Source organism: Bos javanicus, chromosome 25, assembly GCF_032452875.1.
Source record: "Bos javanicus breed banteng chromosome 25, ARS-OSU_banteng_1.0, whole genome shotgun sequence".
NCBI lineage: Eukaryota > Metazoa > Chordata > Mammalia > Artiodactyla > Bovidae > Bos > Bos javanicus.
The window spans coordinates 10,070,889-10,089,006 of NC_083892.1; the positions used below are offsets into that span (position 1 = coordinate 10,070,889).

An 18,118-nucleotide genomic window follows, 5' to 3' on the forward strand; every position below is an offset into this window, starting at 1 on the left:
AGGCTTCAGACCAAGAAGAGGGCTATTACCAGAACCTGACCGTGCTGGCCCCTTGATCTTGGACTTCTAGCCTCTAGTCTGTGGTTTAAGCCACCCAACCCATGATGTTTTGCTATGGCAGCCCCGAGCTAAGACAGTTGGTCTCCCTGCTCACCGGGCCCCACCCCATCATTTCCTCTGTGCTGGTCTTAACTGCCTCTGGCTCCTCCTGAAGCTCCCAGCCTGTTCCCATCTCAGGGCCTTTGCACTCGCTGCTCCTCCAGCTCGTCCGGGCTCCTCTTCATCCGCGGGTCCTCAGCTGACAAGCCGCCTCCTCCATGAAGCCCTCTCTGATCACCCCATCTAAAGTCCCCTCCCCACCGGACCCCAGTGATTCTCTTAGTACCCTCCTTACTTTCTTTATAGGGCTTATCACAACTCTTAATTTTTTATTCATTCATTCTCTTGAGTTCTGGTCTTTTTGCCTGGCACACACTGGCCTACTGTCTCCCATTTCACAGAAAAAAAAAAAAAAACCCAGGCTTAGAGAGGTGCTGAAGACTGCCCAGAGCCTCCCAGTCAGATGCAGAGTCCAAGCTGCCCTATGTGAACCCCTGCAGTGACCAATTAAACAAACCAGCGCATCAGTGATGAACCAGACATGCTCGCGAACTGCTCCTCCCCCTAAAATGAGCTTTATCAACGCAGGGACTACACCCGCATCTCAACACGACCTGGAACACATTAGGTGCTTAATACAGTCCCAGTGAAGGAATGAATGCATCAAGGCCCCCCCGGGGTTCCCAGCTTCAGGACACTGTGATTCCAGAGACGTCCTCGTCTCTGATGGACAAACAAGATCCTCCTCCCCCGCACATGGTCCCAGATGTCCCACCCATGGCCTCAGCCACGCGGCTCACCCACCCCCAAGAGCCGTCTACCCAGGGCCCCGTGGCTGCTCCCCGCTCACCTGCCAGCTCTGCCTGCCGCCCCTGCTCTCAGCAAGGCCACTGGCCTCGGCCTGCCGCCAGGAGAGGCTGAAAGGGTGAGCCAGGGCCAGGCGGGCGGCCAGCTTGCCCCTCCCCAGCCGCAGAGAGGAGGACAGCGCCACCTGGGGAGGGGACAGGCTGAGCGGGAGGCCTCCCCCAGAGAGGGCCTCTCCACCACCCAGCACAGGTCACCTCCTTCATCAGGGTCAAGGGAGTGAGGACTGCTGGCCCACCACTGGGGGAGGCCCTCTGGGAGCTTCAGCCCATTTTTCAGAGGAGTAACTTGAGGATTGGAGAGCAGGAGATAGGGACAAGCATACGACAGAGAGGGGACTGGGGGTTAGAAGCATTTCATGGATCTGAATCCCAGCCCTGCCTTTCAGTAGCCCCATTCCCCTCTGAGCTTCAGTTTCATCTATGAAAGGGGGCTGGCCTGCCTGGCACACAAGAGGCCGTCGCTATGCATCAGCCACTGGTCTTCCTGTTATCATCCAGGTGGTGCTGGGACCCAGGCTCCCTCTTCCCGCCCAGTGCTCTTCCTGTGGTCCTTTGGGGACCGGGGCTCAGCCCATTTGGACCCATAATGCTCCTGGGCAGGGCAGGGCCCCGAATGTCCCACTCAGGCCACAAGGTGGGCTTCCCAGGTCCTGTTCCAGCCCAACACCTACCTGGTCCTTGCCGTCCCAGCCCACAACCAGGTCATCCTGGTGACGGCGTGCTGAATGCTCGGAGGTCAGGCGGAAGCTGCAGTGCCATGGAAGGGGCAGGGGCAGCGGGTGGGTGAGCTCCACTGGGCAGGGAGGGGCGTACAGGGAGGGGGGCATCAGCTTGAGGCCAAGAGGGTGCCGGGGGCCACTTTGGGGCCACACATGCATGTAATCTGCACAAAATTCAGAAGCTGTCCCCTCACTTGGTCCCCCTGCCACTCAACAGTCCATCAGCATCCCCATGAGAGCCCCATTCCAGGACTTCTTCAAGAAGCCTTGTATCTCCTCCATCAGGAGGTGGAATTTGTTGCCCTGGCCCTGGAACCTGGGCTGGCCCCGTGACTGGCTTGTAGAGTTTGGTGAAGTTGACACTGCAAATCCCCAGCTTCAGCCTTAAGGCCTCAGCTCCATCTGGCTCTCTGGGACCCCTGCCCAGCCATGGTGAGATTAAACCCAGGCTGGCCTGCCGGACGCTGACACCACACAGAGGAGAGCCTGGATGTTTCAGCAGAGACTGTCCCAGACCAGGCGACAGCCAACCAGCCCGTGAACAAGTAAGAAAGTTCAGCCAAAATCAGCAGCACCACCTATCCAAGTTAGCGCCTGACCCTGATGCATGAGCAAGACCAGAGAGCTGCCCACAGGCTTGTTAGCAGTGATGAATTCTTACTTCTGTAAGTCACTGAGTTTGGGGTCATTCGTTACACAGCAGTAGCTGACGGATATGCCTTCCAATATCACTCTCAGGCCCCTCACACACATGATTACCCCGGCCACTTTGAATGGCCACACCCGGCCACACCCCGGCCACACCCGCCTGGTCACACTCAGCTGCCCCATGTTCTCGTTCCATCCTGGGGTACGACACAGCCCATGGCTGAGGCCTCACGGCCTCCTTGCCCTCGATTTTCTTCCTTCATCTCTGAAGCCTGAGTCCAGCTGCCCTGACCTCTGGCACCATCTAACTCCATCCCATAAGGCCACCAACTGCTCCTGCCTTCCTAGACCCCCCAGAGCAGGAGTCCACCTGAGACTCTGCTGCAGACAAAGACCACCTTTGAACCCTCTGGAAGGGGACTGTTCCTACATGGATCCTGGGGAGCTGTGTCCAGAGACAGTGGCTGTAAGCTGGTTCTCAAGGCATCATCTGGTCACCAGTCCAGGAGCACTGACCACATGCAGAGCCACAACCCCTCACTCCCTCTGCCCCTGACCCGCTGGTTTCTGCGCCCAGTAACCACACAGCAGGGTCCACAGGCTGCTCAGCCCATCCACGGGCCCCCGAGCGTGCACACACTCACATGCACATACACGGGCATGCACACAAACACTGCCCTGGCGTGCTGAGGATCCTCTTTTTCTCTCTGCTTTGAGGGCACACATGTGGCAACCCTGACCCCGGGAAACCCCCCTGGGCCACCCAGCAAGCCGTGCCCACCCCGGGCCAGGGTCTGCACTGCGTCTCCCGCTTGGCAGGCCAGCAGGTCAGTTTCTGCTCTGTGTACGTAGACTCCTCAAACACGAATTGACAGCCCGTGTGTCTGCATGGCCCTTGGGGATGGGGCTGTTTCCTGGAGAGCCTCAGGGGGTCACAGGTGCCCCTGCTGGGGCCACACTCACCTCCCTTGCCAACCTGCAGTCTGTCAGCCTCTGCTTGCAAGCCCTCGGGGATGCAGGGGGTTGCCACATCTTCCACACGCTAACCTTGCCCTCCTGTCTTATCACACTCAGGATAACCCCAACTCCTTGTCAGAGGCTGAGACCCTGTGTGTCCTGGCTCCCCTAACCTCTCCCACCTCATCTCCTCCCCTCTGCTCCTCCCGTCAGTCCACTCCAGCCACACTGACCTTGCTGCTATTCTTCCAGCCACAAAACCTATTCCCACCCCAGGGCCTTTGCACCTGCTGTTCCTCCTCTTCCGCCCACGATGATCTCCCCAGAGCTTCACCTTCTTGTCACTCGGGGCTCAGCTTGAAAGTCACCTCCTGAGACAAGCCTTCCCAGACCACCCACCTGGAGGAGCTCCACCCCCTCCACCCCCAAAACCAAACCCTGCTTGTTTTCATAGGCGTTCTCACTCCTGGAGACACTCTGATGTTATCTTGTTCTGTGTGTGTCCCTGCTCACAGCCCTCCTCCCTGAGATCTGGGACCTGGGCCATCCTGCTTCCCGATGGACCCCCAGTGCCTAGAACAGTTACTGGGATAAGCAAGCACTCAGTGATAGTGCTCTGAGTGAATGGGTGAATGCGTGGCTCCTGGGAGACTCACCCTGCAGACCAAGGGTCCCAGCGGGCTTGAGGAAGGGCATGGAGAGGCTCCCATTGAGGCTCCCCTTGAGGGCCACACCCTGCCCGTCCCACAGCACCGTGTGGTGCAGGACTTGGGTGCCACGGGCTCGCTCGTATGAGGTCTGAAGGACCAGCTCCCCAGGAAGGGCATGGAACTGGGGAAAAAAAAAAAGATGGAGCTGGGTCACTGGGGAGCCCAGCCCATGTTTCTGCTGAGGGTAGCAAAGGAGAACAGCTTTCAGAAAAGGAAAGACAAGAAGCAAAGCTCTAATTGTTTACTGGGCTGGTAGATGAGGTAACGGAGTGGAGCAAGGGGGCAGAAGGGCTATGACAAACCAGAGGCTGACGCCCCCTGTAAAGAGGAGGGCCGCCTCTCAGCTCCACTTCCAAGCTGTGTGGCCTTGGGCTAGTTTCCCAACCTCTCTGAACCTCAGTTTCCTCGTCTATAAACTGGGGTAAGAATAATAGTGCTGACTTCGGTGAGACGAGGGGAGTGATGTGCTCAGCTCAGGGCTGGACCCACGGACGGTGCCACGAGGGGCTGCTGTGGTTGGTAGAAGGATTTCTCAAACATTTAATGAGCTGGTGTGATGTTCCTGACCCAGGGCTGGGGGTTGGGGGACAAAGATAACCAAGACTGACCGTGGCCCTTCAGGGACTCCAGGCTGGTAGGGAGACAGTCACAGAATTAGGAAATGGTGGGGCAAGGTGACAAGAGAAGCCATGGAAGATATTCAAGGGGGAAAAGGAATACAGAGAAACAGGCTGCTTGACAAAATAGGGAAGGGCATTCTAGGCAGAAGGAACAGCCTGTGCAAAGGCTCAGCAAGGGGCACTCTCCCTGCTCTTGGGTGCCACAGGAGGATGGTGGAGGAGACTTTTAGGGGGAGGAAGGGAGTTTACTCTTAAATGTCTCTAAAGCCCATCACCACTGCCGCCATCTCGGTCCAAGACACCATCATTCTTGAGACCCTTAGTTCAGTTCAGTTCAGCTCGGTCACTCAGTTGTGTCCGACTCTTTGCAACCCCATGGACTACAGCACACCAGGCCTCCCTGTCCATCACCAACTCCCAGAGTCTACTCAAACTCATGTCCATTGAGTCGGTGATGCCATCCAACCATCTCATCCTCTATTGTCCCCTTCTCCTCCCACCTTCAATCTTTCCCAGCATCAGGGTCTTTTCCAATGAGTCAGCTCTTTGCATCAGGTGGCCAAAGGACTAGAGTTTCAGCTTCAGCATCAGTCACTCCAATGAATATTCAGGAGTGATTTCCTTTATGATTGACTGGCTTGATTTCCTTACAGTCCAAGGGACTCTCAAGAGTCTTCTTCAACACCACAGTTCAAAAGCATCAATTCTTCGGTGCTCAGCTTTCTTTATAGTCCAACTCTCACATCCATACATGACTACTGGAAAAATCATAGCTTTGACCAGACAGACCTTTGTTGGTAATGTCTCTTCTTTTTAATATTCTGTCTAGGTTGGTCATAGCTTTTCTTCCAAGGAGCAAGCGTCTTTTAATTTCATGGCTGCAGTCACCATCCACTTGAGACTCTGCTGCCCCCTGTAGGTCACTCACTACACAGCAGCCAGAGGAGTCTGAAAGCACCCTTTGGATCAGGTCCTCAAAGGCCTCCAATTTCAGAGAGGATACAATCCCAACTCCTCTCTGTGGCCTGATGCACCCTGCATGATTAGATTTGCACTCCTGCCTGCTCTTTCCCCCTCACCCACTCTGCTCCAGCACAGTGGCTGTTCCTCAAAGGTGCCAACGTCATTCCTGCCCCAGGCCCTTTGCACATCTCGTTCCCTCTGCCTGGAAGCCCCTGTCACCAGGTTTCAAAATGGTTAACTCACCTCCTTAGTGGGGCCTTTGCTGGCCACCTAAACAGCTCCCCAGTCATTCCCGCTCATATCACCCCATACTGCAGGCAGGTTCTTTACCATCTGAGCCACCAGGGAAGCCCTTTTCTATAGTAGGTATCAGCGTCTGGTATATTTTTCTTATTTGATTTTCTTTTTGTTGTTGATCAGTCTCCCCACTTGTGGTTGTTTCTTAGTCACCAAGTCGTGTCTGATTCCTGCATGACCCCGTGGACCATAGCCCACCAGGCTCCTCTGTCCATGGGATTTTTCAGGCAAGAATAGTGGAGCGGGTTGCCATTTCCTTCTTCAGGGGATCTCCCTGATGTGTCTCCTGCCCATGTCTCTGATGCTTTGCAGGTGCAGTCTCCCTACTAGACTACATTTGATGAGAGGACGGACTCATCAGTCTGCTCTAAGCAACATCGCCAGCTTCTGGAACAGTGTCTGGCCTGGCACCTAATAGATGCTCAGTAAATAACATGAAAGGGAGGGAGGGGGGAAGGGAAGAAGGGACATTGAGACCAGCTGAGAATCCATTCCAGCAAATTTTGCCCACATCACAGCCCTGCCTGCAGTGGATCCTCCCAGGAAACCGGACAATTCCTCTTTTCTCAATGGGCTGCCCCAGGAACATCCCCCCGTCCCCCCGCCGCCAAGCCTGCCCTGGCCTCCTCCACGCACCTGGGGGAAGTTCTGCTCCAGCTTGATGATGTTGGTAAGGCTGTTCTTCGCAGCTGCGAGCCCGGCACCCATGTGGAAATGATGCTCCTCCACCATCAACACAAATGTGCCCTCGGCTCCACCCTCAGAGTATCGTAGCTGGGTCAGAAGGAAAGCAAGGCGGATTTCCTCAGCCAAGTCTCTGATAGAACATTCAGGAAGGTGCTGGAAGTATTCTCTGCCTCCCAAAGCCCCCAGACTTAAAGACCCACAGCTCCCTGGATGAGATGCATTGGGATGACGTGAGGTCCAGGAAAGATCCCCTGGAGGAGGGCACGGCAACCCACTCCAGTATCCTTGCCTGGAGAATCCCATGGACAGAGGAAACTGGTGGGCTGCAGTCAATGGAGTCGCAAAGAGTCAGACATGACTGAAGCGACTTAGCACGCACGAGGGTCCTAAGCTCAGGTTAGACCCCCAGGTGTGGCCAGGACAAGCATCTCCCACGCCCTTCATGCTCTAACACTGACTTGCAGGTGGCAACCAGCCTGCAGCAGGCAGGCATTCTAATTATCACTGTAAATGGGAGGGGGCAGTCTGGAGCAGAGGACAGCACGCAGACGGTGCATCAGACAGGCCAGGACCCAGCTCTGGCTCTTCCAAGCATGGGGTGAGTGACCTCTAGCTAGTTCCGTAACCCCCAAGGACTTCACTCTCTAACCAGATAAACTGGGATGATGAAACGCACTTTATTAATGTGTTGATATGGACCCTGTGTGAAATCATGTGCTAATTTACAGGCTGGTTGAAGAGCAGAATCACTCAGGGCACATGCTAGAAATATAGACTCTGGGCCCCCACCTAAGACCTGTAAAAAGAGAGCCTCTAGAAACTGGGTCAAGAATTGGTATTTCTAAGAGCTTTCCAGAAACATCATTAATTTAGTGACTCCCCTGTCAAAAATGTCCAACCTGAATCACACCTTACACAAGCAACCTGACAAATTCAAACAGAGCATTTTTGCAAATGATTGCTTGGACACTGCAAAATCATCCATGTGAAAGTTTTCTTTCTTTTTAAAAATTGAACAATAGTTGATTTACAATATTGTGTTAGTTTCAGGTATACAGCTTCAGATTCTTTTCCATGATAGGTTATTATAAGATACTGATTACAGTCCCTGTGTATACAGTAAATCCTTGTTGCTCAATACAGGAGTTCTTCTTTAAGGTGGTTAATGATAAGAAATGTTTAGGGGGAAGTATATCAGTATCAGGAACTTACTTTGAAATGCATTAAAAATTAAGATGGGTGGAGAGCTGTGTGATAAAGTAAAGCGAAATATGAATGAAAAAATCCAGGTGACAGGTATGTGAGTATTCACAAGGAAGCTGTTTGAATCTTTCAGTGTCTGAGAAATATAATAACAAAATGTTAAAGGAAAGAAAGGTAGGTGGTAGGAAGAGAATCGCTAGATCGGGGTCAGTCTTTGCGCCAAATTCGGCTCACTGCCTGCTTTGTAAATAAAGTTTTATTGGAACACAGCCAAGCCCATTTATTTTCATATCGTCTATGGCTGCTGTTTTGTTATAATGCAAAATTGAGTAGTGGCAGCAGAGAGGGTATTGGGTATAAAGGCTAAAATATTTATTATCTGGCCTTTTACAGTAAAAGCTTGCAGACCTCTGTCCTAGATGTTAAGAAACTAAAGAGACAGGACAACTGAATGCCCGGGGTGATCTTGAACTGCATCCCAGATTTAAAACAAACAAAACAGCTCAGAAGGACCTTATTGAGAAAGCAGAATTACTGCACAACTGGGAATTTTTATGATGAGCTGTATACTCAACAGCGACATTATGTCACGTGTTAAATTTCCTGGATTTGGTAATTCTACTGTGTTATACAAGAAAATACCCTTGTTATAGGAAACACCAGCTGCAGTATTTATGAGTAAGGACATGCCTCCAGAAACAGCTCAATATTAGTCACAGTACAAAAATATGTGTGTGAATATATACAAGTATATAACCTATGTAAATATAAATAGAAAGACGTGGCAAGATACTAAGACTTGGTGATATAAGATAAATACCAGGGATGTTCGTACAGCGAGGTGACTGCCGTTAACCCTGCTGGATGATGTATTTGAGAGTTGGTAAGAATGGTACGAGCGAACCAGAGTCACAGATGCAAGAACGAAACTTACGGTTACCAAGGGAAAGGAGGGATAAATTGGGAGGTTGGGACAGATGTATACGCACTGCCAGAGATGAAATAGGGAACTGGGAAGAACCTACTGTACGGCACAGGGAGCTCTACTCAATACTCTGTAGTGACCTTATACGGGAATAAAACCTAAACAAGAGTGAATATATGTATATGGATAACTGATTCACTTTGCTGTACAGCAGAAACTAAACGTGTAAATCAACTATATTCCAATAAAATTAATTTTAAAAAAGAGAGCGAAGAGATCCTAACAGTTGTCATCACAAGATTTTTTTTTCCTTTTCTTTTTCTCTCTCTAACAGATTTAACTAACTCTTTACAGTCATTTCACAGTAGATGCAAGTCAGATTAATGTGCTGTACACACTAACAGTGCTGTACGTCAATTACATCTTAATAAAACTGGGGGGGAAACCAGTTGGTAAATGGTCACTGCCCTATAGTAGCTTTTCTATAGGTTGGAAATTATTGAAAAGAAAGATTGGGGGAAAACTAAGAGGTTCCTTGAGTGATGGTGAGTGAAGTCTGCAGAGCTCTGAGATTGTGTGTGAGGTGCTGGTACACAGCCGGGCACACAGTAGGTGCTCTATAAACAAAGTCAGCCTGGGCCAAGGCCGGTGGGGGGTGCTTTTTACAAAGCTGGGTGGCTGGCAGGATAAGGAAGCGGCCAACTGGTGTGTGTGCTCACTCATCCACTCATCCATTCATTCATTCATTCCCTCCCTGTCTCTCACTAAGCACCTACTATATGCTGGGCCCTAGGCCAGGTCCTGGGCACACCTTCCAGGATCTCCTGCTTCGGGGAGGGGGAGCAGACAGAAACACTGGCAAGCACCGAGGGAAGGGAATCGCAGCTCTCACGGGCCCTCCTGTCCACGCCCAGCACCCCAGACGCCACTCAGAGCAGATGCCTGAGATAGTGATATCCCGGGGTTCCAGGTGAACACAGGACTTGTGGACACAGGGCAGGAAGCCACGCAGAGGCCGTGGGAAAGGCAGATGGAGCACCTGGGGGGTGAGGCTGGCTCAGCTCAAAGGCCGCGTCATCCAGCGCCCAGGAGCGTGCCAGGCTGGGGGGAGGTGGCGCCAGGCACTGGTGGGCAAGACTCCCCTGGCTCCTGGGGGTCTCGTGGGCCCCGGTGGGGGCTGCAAGGCCGGCCCAGGAATGTAAACCCGGGCCTGTTTGGGAAACCTGGAGCCAGGGGTTTCCGAGGGTGGCCCAGCGGGGCCTGCTGCAGGCCGGGGGACACATGTGATGTGTTAACACTCCGCAGCGGCGGGGCCGGCCTGCGCGGCTCCCACCCGCCTCGGGCAGGGCATCTGGAACCAGTTAGGGGCTCAGGGGTGGCCGGGACACGGTTACCTTGGCTGAGGCGGAGGCTCTGCTGGGGCAGCGGCCAAGGAGGACAGGGAGGTGATGCTGGCCGGAGAGCCGCAGCTCTTTGCTGGAAGCAAAGAAGGCGTGAGAGGCCTGGCTTGAGGGCGTCCTGTGCAGGCCGGGTCAGGACCAAGCCAACCACCCCAGCAGAGGGCTGGAGACCCAGAACATGGCAGCAACCCAATGAAGGGCTATTAACATGCCCGGAGGCCTGACAGCCGTGGGCTGCAACGATCAGGGCTGCAGCGATGCACGTTTGCATTCCAGCTTGGCCTCCGCCTGGTCCTGGCACGGTGGGCAAGTGCCTCCGTCTCCCCTCCAGCACAGGGGCTGGGTGGTACTCAGCGGCAGGTCTTCTGTGGGCCCACCCATGGGGCCCTCTCGCTTTGGACAGCGAACTTTAAGCCTGGCACCCTCCTGCAGCCCTGGGCTCACAGCTCCCCTCCCTCGGCTCCTCAGGCCAGGCACTCATGGCTCCCCACTGCCGCCTGCCCTGGGGGCTGCCCTGTCCGGGCGTGTCCCTACACCACGTGTGCCAACCTCAGCACGGCTGACACCGTGGGTCACACCAGTCATCACTGTGGCCTGACCTGCGCATTACAGGAGGTCCGGCAGTAGCTGTGGCCCCCGCCTGCGAGGAGCCAGTAGACCCTCCTTCCTGGCTGTAACAACCGGACCTTTCCCCAGACACTGCCCAATGCCCCAGGGTGAGAACCGCTGGTCTATATCATTACCAGCAGTTTCCTCATCGCCCTCCATCACCTGGAGCCTGGTGACCCACCTGACTTCATGGCACCCCAGAAGGTTCCCAGACTGAAGAGCCATACTAGTTATTACTATTCGAGGCCTGGGATGCATTTAGCTTGGGAGAATAAGAACTCCTCATTCGTATCCCGAGCCCCAGAGGTCAAAGATGTTTTATTAGTTGTGTGACCTCGGGCAAGTCATTTGGCCTCTCTGAGCCTCCCTTTCCACCTCTGTGCAGTGGGGCTGTGGGGAGGGTTTGAAGCAGTGCTGTGGGTCAGGTGCTCAGCTGAGGCCTCTCCCTCACTCATTCCTCTTCCCCTGGGGCTCCCAGAGTGTGGCAAAGCCCTCACCTGAGTGCCTGGTTGTGGCCTTGGATGTTGAGGACCAGGCTGGTTTGAGAATCGCACGTGAGCTGCAGGGAAGAATGCATCTCTTCCTTTCCCCAGAGCTCCCAGAACATGAGCTGAAGAGGGAACAGGATGGGGTGAGGGTTGGGGAGACAGGCTTGGAGGCAGGGGGGGCCTGAGGACCCTCACATCCCTGTCCGCCCACCAGCCTGGCAGGGCAGATGCCCATCAGACTCGGCCCCATCTGCCCATCCTGGCCGGCTCTCTTGCCGCAGCCCAGGTTTCCAGCCATGGGTCCCCAGTGTCCACCTGTACCCCAGACATCGGCAAAGAGCCGGCATCCTACAGACCTCCCCACCACCCAGGCTAAGGGCAGGGAAAGGGGATTCAGATGAAGTGCTGCTCAGCGGTGGGTCACGGTGACTCAGACCCTCTGCGGGAAGAGTGACATCCTGGGCCCCTGGACTCCGGGAACTGCCCCTCCTCCCACGGCAGAGGGGAGTGAGGGGCAGGAGGATTGCTGGATAGCCCCAAACAGAAGGCTGGAAAAGACTTGGATACATGTTCCATGGCTCGTGAGGGAGAGGGAGGGCCCCACTAAGCAAGCTGAGTTCACACCAAGCACCACTGGCCTGCTGCATGGGGACTCAGCACAGTTCCTGTCTTAGAGGGTGTGGGGGCGCATCTCAGGAAGGACCCACTACCAAGTCTGAGCCCCTGTTTTGATGCCTACTTGCTACATGACCTTGGGCAGGTCACCGAGAGATGGACCTGTGACCCAAGGATGCTGATGACTACAGCGGCCAGCATCACCAGCAGCATCAGAGCAGCAAAGGCTTCTGAAGCGTCGGCTCGAGCCACACACCATCCCACGGCCATCACTGGTACTGACTCACTCCATCCTCACAACCCTCACATTAACAGTACCGCTATTACCCCATTTCACAGATGAAGAGAGTGAGGGCACAGAGGGGCTAAGGAATCTGCCCAAGGACAGCCAGCCAGCCAATGACAGAGCTGGGCCTGGCCTCCAGAGATGGCATGTATAGCAACTGTGCTGCTCTGCCTCTTACTGGGGTGTTAGGAGATGAGCCAGTGCATACAGGACCCTCAGAACAGTGCCAAGCACGCAGTAGGTGCTGTACAAATGCAAGCTGGGCTTTGATTCTGACTAAAAGGCAGAAGCGTGGAAAGGACACAGGACCAGGAGCTGGAACGCAGGTGCAGGAGCCCATGCACACCGGCCCCATGGCAGGGAGCACAGAGGCCGCTGGTTACAATTATCATCATTATTAATAAAGCCTTTGCAAGCTGTAAAGTGCTGGACAGACACAAGGCAAGACCATTCACATCAATTGTGCACACAGTGGTCCTCTGCCCCTGGGAACAGGATGGGAGTTGACAGAATTAGCAGGGGAGTCTGCCCCTGCCTGGGCTGGCCACCCACGCCTCACCTGGCTGGCAAAGGGCAGGCCCAGCCTCCGGAGAAGAGGTGCCGTGTGGCTGACATTCACCACCAGCTCCAGGGGGCCATTCACTGGCCGGGCCACCAGGGCTACCGCGTCCATGCTGATCCCATCGTCCCCAGCTTGGAGGACCACACGGGCCTGCGTCTGGGTCTCTAGAGACAGAGAGTGGCAAAGGCTGCTGGGAAATGGGGTTCATTTCCCTTTCCAGTTTAGGGTCGCACCCTGTGGATACCAGTGAGACTGACCTGGGCGAGCCTTTCACCTCTGAGTCCCTGTGACAGCATCTGTCGTGAGGCTCCCTCAGTCTTGGCTTGGCCAGCTCCTTCTCATTGGAATCACTGCTGCTATGACACCTCCTCCGAGCAGCCTCCCCTGACTGCCCCTCTAAACTACCTCCCAGCCCGTCCTGCTTCCTCCCTCGCCAGAAGGTCAGCTCCATGAGGGCAGGACCTTTATATATTTCCTTCCCTGCTGTGACCCCAGCACTTAGTACCACCCCAGACACATCACAAGTGCCCAGAACCTAATGAGGGAGTGAACAAATCAATGATGCTTTTCTCCAGGGTTAATACAATATCAAATCAATATCAAATGATACTGACCTGCAGCTTGCCTGGCCCAGGCAAGGGTCTGCACCCTCCCCCAGCATGTGCGGGCCTCTCTTCCAGTCCCCTGCCTCTGAGTTAGGCCACAACTCAGCTCAGCAGACAGAAGAAACTCCTCCACGAAAGATTCTGGGATCTCGCTCAGCCCCATCACCTGCGAGGCCCTCCTTGGCAGACAAGGACAAGCTGGCAACTCTGAGCCTCAATTTCCTCACCTACAGATGGGCATCGGCCACCCACCTCGAGAGACATCGCCAAGATTAACTAAGATAACACATCTGCGTACTGGGCACATAGTAGGTCTCACGAAGGGTCTGTCTCCTTCCTTCATTATGCAGTATTCACCCATGTGCACCTACTATGTGTGGGGCGTGAGTGGGGAGCGAATACACATCCAAGGGGACTCAGTCCCCTTATGCCTGGGGAGGTTCCTGATTGTGGGGACACCAAGAATGTTGACGGGCAGAACACGCCCCCTGAGAGACAGCAGTGGGGGCGGTGAGAGGCCACCGTGGCTGAAGACCCCACCCCAGGCCTCCTGGCCCAGGAACTGGGGCCGTGCGGAATCATTCCTGGGACACCTGTCCCATCACTGACCCACCACAGCCCTGACAAACCCTTCCTCAGAGCAGTCTGTGAGACAGTCCCCTGTCTGATCCAGGCGCCTGCTCACCCTGCAAGAGGCTGAGAACCAAGGATGGAAGAGTTTGAGGCCAGAAGAGGACCATCCAGGAGACTTGGGGCCATGCAGGGATCCTGATCTCTGCCATCTACACGGGATGGCGGGGGCGGGGGTGGATCAGAGGGTGGCTCTGGAGTCAGGCTGCCTGGATTCATCATGAGCCAGCTGTGTGGCATGGGACAAGTGACTCAACCTCTCTGAGCTTCTGTTCCCCCCCTGCAGAATGGGGATGGTGCTACTCACCACTCCCTGATACCCATTCACTCAACAGATGATTAACTGATCACCTACTATCTGCCACTCTGCAAACAAAGAGTGGAGTGTGGGGTGGATGGAAGGTGGGAAGTGAGAAATAAGAATATTTAAGAAGTGGGTTACACAGCTTGTTAGAAAGACAAAGTCTGGGAGAGAGGTGGGGAGAGCTGGAGGGAGGTGGGGAGAGCTGGAGGGAGGTGGGGGTGCAAATAAATAGGGGGAGAGGCAAGGCCTCAATGAGGAGATGACATTTGAGAAGCAGGTGGTGAGGGGCTGCTTCCTTGTTTCTCCCACAAGGAGTCACGTGGGGAAGAGCATTCCAGGCAGAGGGAACAGCCTGTGCAAAGGTCCTGAGGCAGGAGTAAGCCTCACGTGTTGGAAGAATATCAAGGAGTGGAATGAGCAGGGGCCAGGAGAGAGGTCAGAGGGTCTGATGACCCAGAGGCCCCACTGGGGGCTTCAAGCTTCCCTTGGTGTGAACGGGGTTGTCGAGCAGACTCACTGAGCTATGTACTGAGAGCTTGCCTCAGTGATTACATACACATAGTCACTCAATCAACGCCAGCTCTTGGAACTTCTCTGGTGGCCCAGGGGCTAAGACTCCACAAGTCCCAATGCGGGGAGCCTGGGTTTGATCCCTGGTCAGGGAACTAGATCCCACCTGCCGCAACTAAGAGCTCGCATGCTGTGACTAAAGATCCCAGGTGTCACAGCTAAGACCCAGTGTGGCCAAATAAACAAATAAAAATAAAATTCCTCATTAAAAAAAAAAAACAAACCAAACAATAACAAAAACACTGACTCTTATTACTGTTACCTTCCCTTCTTCCTCCAGTATGGGTTAAACTATTTCCCCTTAAAAATTATGTTTGAAGTCCTAACTCCCAGGACCTGTGGATGCACCCTTATTTGGAAATAGGATTGGTGGCTCAGTTGGTAAAGAATCCACCTGCAATGCAGGAGACCCGGATTCAGTCCCTGGGTCGGGAAGATCCCCTGGAGAAGAAAGTAGCAACCCATTCTAGTCATCTTGCCTGAAGAATCCCATGGACAGAGCCTGGTGGGATACAGTCCATGGGGTTGCAAGAGTCGGACACAACTTAACGACTAAACCACAAAGCAAGCCAAGGTGAGGTGCTGGGTTGGGATGGGCCGTAATCCAATGGCTAGCATCCTTATAGAAAGAAAGGCAGAGACTCGGGGGCAGAGACCAGGATTATACAGCCGTAAGTGCAAGAATGCCTGGGGCTACCGGGAGCTGGCAGAGGCCAGTAAGGGTTGAATCCTAAAGACTCTGGAGGGAGCATGGCCCTGACCACACCTGATTTCTGACTTCCAGCCTTTAGAAGTTGGGAGAATAAATTTCTGTTGTTTTAAGCCACCCATTTTACGGTACGTTCCCTTGGCCACCCCGGGAAGTGAAGACCCACTCCTTTAAGAGTCAGGTTGCAAGGCCAAGGGCATCCTGGTTAGTCCTGGAACTGGTCACGCCGGGCCTGAGGCTGGCGGGCAGGTGTCAGTGTAGGGGGCCAACTCCCACTCCCGGGCAGGGGCCAGCCGCCTTACTCTGCATCTGCAGCTCGGCGCCCAGGCGGGCCTCTCCAGGGAACCCCGCCTGCCGCAGGGCCCAGCTGTTGTGCTCGCTCCAACCAGAGAACTCCAGGCGCCCATCGCGGTGATGGCAGCTCACAGAGTAGTTCAGAGACGTGGACCCCGACGAGACGCGTCCTGAATTCTCAAAGCCAGCGCCGCTGCTGTCAACGTCCGCAGAGACCTGGAACAACACCCGGGAGACGCAGGACCACCCTGAGCAGAGAAAGCCAGCCTGGCCCAGCGAGGACCCGCTCGCCCAAACCCTGGGGTCTGGTACCATCCACATCACTGGAGTGGGAGGAACCAGGACGGAGGAACAGCTGGGTTACACCTGGCAAACTACACACGTGCTGCTTGGTACTAGAGGGCGGGGAGGTGCCTGCTGAGGAGTGATTGCTCGTGGGTAACAGGGCTCCCATCTGGGGGGGAGGTGAAAATGCTCTGAATTAGAGAGTAGCTACACAAATTTATCAGTGTACTAAATACCTAAATTGTACAGTTTAAAATAGCTCAGGGGACTTCCCTCAAAGTCCAATGGTTAAGAATTCACCTTCCAATGCGAAGGGTGAGGGTTCAATCCCCGGCTGGGGAACTAAGATTCTCATGGGCAAAAAACCAAAACATAAAACAGAAGCAATATTGTAAGAAATCCAACAGAGACTTTAGAAAATGGTCCGCATAAAAATATCTTTTAACAAAACAGTTCAAATGGTAAAGATGTATTTCACCCCAACAAAAGTTAATACATTAAAAAAAAAAAAAAAAAGCTTTTTCTCAAAAAGTTAAAAATATACAACTGGGAAGACTTTAGACAGGGTGTGAGCTCTCTAGGTCCCCTTACAGCTCACCTGATAAACTGGAGTTCTCCAGGGGGCCCCAAAGGCTCTGAGTTTGCGAGTTCCCCACCAATGTGCCTGTGAGTTAATCACTGAAGCCACAACAGCACATTAACCATTACGATCAGAACACACAGTGCGTGGCAGCAGGTGGCAAGCAGATTCCTGCTTTAATTCGCCCGCTCTATAAAGCGGGCAATGGCATCCCACTCCAATACTCTTGCCTGGAAAATCCCATGGACAGAGGAGCCTGGTAGGCTGTAGTCCATGGGGTCACTAGGAGTCAGACATGACTGAGCGGCTTCACTTTCACTTTTCACTTTCATGCATTGGAGAAGGAAATGGCAACCCACTCCAGTGTTTTTGCCTGGAGAATCCCAGGGACGGGGGAGCCTGGTGGGCTGCCGTCTCTGGGGTCGCACAGAGTCGGACACGACTGAAGCGACTTAGCAGCAGCAGCTATAAAGCGGGAGGTGTCACTCCATCGTTCAACCATGCTGACTGAACACCTACCACTTGCTGGGTCCTGTTAAACCTTCGGAGGCTGCCACACGTGAGACAGACAGAAATGTCTGAACTGTTACATTACCACGTGGAACTTAAACACCAGCAGTGGGAGTCAGGCCGGGACAACACGGAAGGCATCACGTGTCGGATGATGGGAAGTCGATGGAAAAGAGAAAGCTGGGGAGAGGCAAGGAAGGGCATGGCACAATGAAGCTGCAGCCACAGAGGCCCCTGGTCCCAGTTCCTGCTAACAGTTGGTCTTTGATCCCAGTTCCTGGCACAGAACTCGTACAGCTTTGTAGACTGAGTGATGGGGTGACAGGGGAATATGACACGGAGCTCATAGGTCCCTTGGAACTTCCTGGGTGATAGAGTCTTTTGTTCTAATGAGGTGCCGCTTTAGGGGGTTCCTGGATGAGGGCTTGGCCAATCGAGGTTGATTTCAAGGGTTTGACTACACGGTGGGAAGGATGGGCTAGGCATTGCTTGCCAAGATGGAGAGAGACAGGGAGGGGCTGGTCTGGGGGGCTGGCCTTTCTGGTTTTGGAACAGCTAAAGTCGGAGGTGCCTTGCCAGGCATCTGAATGGAGATACAGTGGGCAGGTGGGCCTACTGATCTGGGGTTCAGGGGAGGAAGAGATGGGGGACATGGCAGTGCAGATATGCCATTGATATGAGAGACCGGTTAAGACCGTGAAGGGAATGTGTATGGACAACGTGGAAAAAGAGGGCTGAGGACGAGCTCTGGTCTGCTGGGAGTGAGGGAGGGGGCTCTAGAGGAGGAGAATGTGTAACAGTCCTGGGGGCGTGGCTGGGTGAAGGAAATGAATACTGAAAGTGAAACGTGAAGGGAAAGTCATTCAGTTGTGTCCCACTCTTTGTGACCCCATGGACTGTAGCCCCCTGGGCTCCTCTGTCCATGGGATTCTCCAGGCAAGAATACTGGCGTGGGTGGGCCCTTCTTGAGGGGATCT

The 18,118-nt window shown here is 54.0% G+C and overlaps 1 protein-coding gene across 1 annotated transcript in view; it reads right to left on the bottom strand.

Moving 5' to 3' along the window:
- LOC133237990 (uncharacterized) overlaps positions 1–18,118 on the bottom strand; it is a 171,290-nt gene that overhangs the window by 34,436 nt on the left and 118,736 nt on the right. Inside the window, exons 47-55 of the mRNA XM_061400517.1 lie at positions 17,224–17,321; positions 15,775–16,121; positions 12,652–12,818; positions 11,201–11,313; positions 10,089–10,170; positions 6,516–6,653; positions 3,946–4,120; positions 1,637–1,758; positions 950–1,090 (exon numbers count right to left, since the gene is read on the bottom strand). Of these exons, the coding sequence (XP_061256501.1) occupies positions 950–1,090; positions 1,637–1,758; positions 3,946–4,120; positions 6,516–6,653; positions 10,089–10,170; positions 11,201–11,313; positions 12,652–12,818; positions 15,775–16,121; positions 17,224–17,321 (1,383 nt within the window). The remainder of the gene's footprint in view (positions 1–949; positions 1,091–1,636; positions 1,759–3,945; positions 4,121–6,515; positions 6,654–10,088; positions 10,171–11,200; positions 11,314–12,651; positions 12,819–15,774; positions 16,122–17,223; positions 17,322–18,118) is intronic.